The sequence below is a fragment of the Petaurus breviceps genome, unplaced genomic scaffold (assembly GCF_028583685.1).
Source record: "Petaurus breviceps papuanus isolate PSGF00001 unplaced genomic scaffold, PetGlider_PUasm1.0 175, whole genome shotgun sequence".
In the NCBI taxonomy this organism is placed as follows: Eukaryota; Metazoa; Chordata; class Mammalia; order Diprotodontia; family Petauridae; genus Petaurus; species Petaurus breviceps.
The window spans coordinates 22,105,727-22,108,347 of record NW_027185764.1 but is presented as its reverse complement, the minus strand read 5'-3'; the positions used below and the strand labels follow the sequence as shown (position 1 = coordinate 22,108,347).

The 2,621-nt window shown below is 43.1% G+C and overlaps 1 protein-coding gene across 1 annotated transcript in view; it reads right to left on the bottom strand.

Annotated features, from left to right (window-relative positions):
- The window catches only part of TMEM130 (transmembrane protein 130), a 59,248-nt gene extending 57,009 nt beyond the window's left edge, over positions 1-2,239 (bottom strand). Inside the window, exons 1-2 of the mRNA XM_069085357.1 lie at positions 2,207-2,239; positions 1,921-2,143 (exon numbers count right to left, since the gene is read on the bottom strand). Coding sequence (XP_068941458.1) covers positions 1,921-2,143; positions 2,207-2,239 — 256 coding nt within the window. The remainder of the gene's footprint in view (positions 1-1,920; positions 2,144-2,206) is intronic.
- Positions 2,240-2,621: the final 382 nt, after the last annotated feature.

Below are 2,621 nucleotides of genomic sequence, written 5' to 3'. Positions count from 1 at the left end.
AAGAAAGAGAGAAAGAAAGAAAGAAAGAAAGAAAGAAAGAAAGAAAGAAAGAAAGAAAGAAAGAAAGAAAGAAAGAAAGAAAGAAAGAAAGAAAGAAAGAAAGAAAGAAAGGAAGAAAGAAAGGAAGAAAGGAAGGAAGAAAGAAAGAAGAAAGAAAGGAAGAAAGGAAGGAAGGAAGAAAGAAAGCATCATATAAACGTGAGTTCTTAGCCCTGGATTTGAGGTCAAGAGGCCCAAGTTTGAGTTTTGACTGTGAATCTGGTCCTGTGACTTTGGGAACACAGAATAGGCTTCCTCAAGAGGTAGTAGATTTTCCCTCACTGTAGGTGTTCCTTCCCTTTATCTTTTGTTTATAGTGCAAAATGTGGTTTAGAAAGAAGTCTTCTCTTTATAGGGAGAAAGAAAAAAAAATATGTCAGTGATAGATTTTGCTTAAAAATTTCATAATCTATGGAGACAAGCAGACAGGTCTCATCTAAGACTGAACTAATACCCTGGAAAACCAAATAATAGTCCAGGGAGCCATGTATTAGAAGACGTCAAACATGGAATATAAAAGTGGGAAGGCATAGTTTTCCCAGGCTCCCCATGCTAGGGTAATCCTGGGGCTGGCCTGACCATAATGAACCTAGACTAGCCATTCCAATTATGAGTATGGTAAGAACTGAAAACAAAATGGGCCCATTTTGGTCATTTTTCCTTCTATTTGACTGTCTATAATAACAAACACTCAGCTATTAGGGACCCAATTCAGAGTGTTGACTCTGGACATCTAGTTCATGAAGGCTAGCTCCAAGGAGGGAGAAGTAGCTCCATGTCAAGTAGTAGTAATTGAGACTGGACCAACTAATCAATCAACAAACATTTATTAAGCACTTACTATGTGCCAGGCTTTATGTTAGGTAAGCATTAGAAATGCAAACACAAAATCAGGTAGTTGCTACCCTCAAGAAACTTTCATTATACTGGGGAGGCACAATAAACAATAATAATATTAATCACTGAAAAGTATTCAACACAGTGTCCAGCACTGGTATATACATGTTAGCTATCATTATTGCAATTATTATGTTCACACATAAGTAAATGTAGGACATGGACAATAGTGGGGCAGAAAATAGAAAACTTGAGCTGATCTTCGAAGGGAAGTAGGGATTTCAAAAAGGCATGGGTGAGAAGGGAAGAACATCACCCAGAAAGGCAGGGGGGGTGGGGGGGGCTGGAGGTGGAATGTTCTATGCCAGGTACAGGATAATCAAAGATATCTGAAACAGACCACCCTGCCCAACCAATGAAAATTGTCCTTTGCCATAAATCCCCCAAGTATTAATAAAGGAAGGAAGGCAGGGGAGCAAAGATGCAAGCATTCTAGCTCCTGGCTGGGACCTCTCAAAAGGCACAGGGCACAATTTCTGTGATTTCTCTGAAACCTCCAAGCAGGCCTGGTGGAGAATGTGCTGTTAAGCATAGCCAAAATAGCACTTCCTTATATTTCCAGGCTGAGTGGGGCTACAACAATCTTCCCAGCAGAGGGTGTATATTTACAGGTTTGCTCAGCTTACTGGCCTCCCCTCCTGGGCTGGCTGAGTCCGAGGGACCCCCCTTCCTCTCAATATTCATCAAAGGGCATCTAGCCTGTTAAAGAAAGAAGAGAAGGAAGAGGGGGATGGGGAGAGAAGGGAAGAGAGAGAATGGAGAGAGAACGAAAACCGTTCCGGACTCCGAGGAGGGAAGGGATTGTGCAAACACGCAAAAATAACCATGATAATGACGTGACCTCTCAGTCAAGGATCAGTGTCACGAGGGAGACTGTGGGCATTTAAATGCCAACAGCATTTCCTGCCCGGCAGTCCAGAAGAATGACATGTATCTTAACCGGCACAAGTCGGGGGACTGCACGGAGGTCATAACCAAGCTTACCTGCTGATGACCTGACTTGGGACACAAGGAGGAAGCAAGGGACGAGGATTCGGCTCCAGGTGAGGAGCGCCGCTAGAGCCATCTGCATTCCGTGGTCCGGTGGGCGGCAGGACCTGGCGATGCAAACCTGCCGCCTCTGCTGCCCCTTCAGCTCTGAGCCCCAGGCTTTATCACCTTCTGCTGGTGCTGATGCTGCTGCCGCTGCCGCTGCCTCTGCTGCCACCTACAGCCCACCTGAGGCCACTAAGTGCTTCCAGCTCTCTTAGCGGCATTCCACTTGTCCTACTTTAGCGAGAATCTCTCCTCCTCCACCAGCCATTTCTAATTGGGGGTAATGGGAAAAGGGAGGAGTGGTCTTTTAAAAACTGGGAACACCTCAAAGGATTTAAAGTTGGGAGGGACCTTAGAGATTGTCCAATTTAGGGGGTTCTTGAGCTGTGAACTTGGATGAGTAAAATGACATCTTAATTTTCTTTTCTTTTTTAAATTTTTTCTTATTTTAGACAAATACTAAAACAAACACATAATAGGAAAAGAAAAAGAAACATTATAAACTTAAATATAAAAGAAAAAAGAAAAAACCATGTCATGTGCACAGCAGAACATAGGAGAGGATTCAGAATCATCTGCTGCTACATCAAATACGATCTAAGTCTTCCTGTTTAAGTTTTAATATAGTTGGTTGCCTTTGTAACACAGAG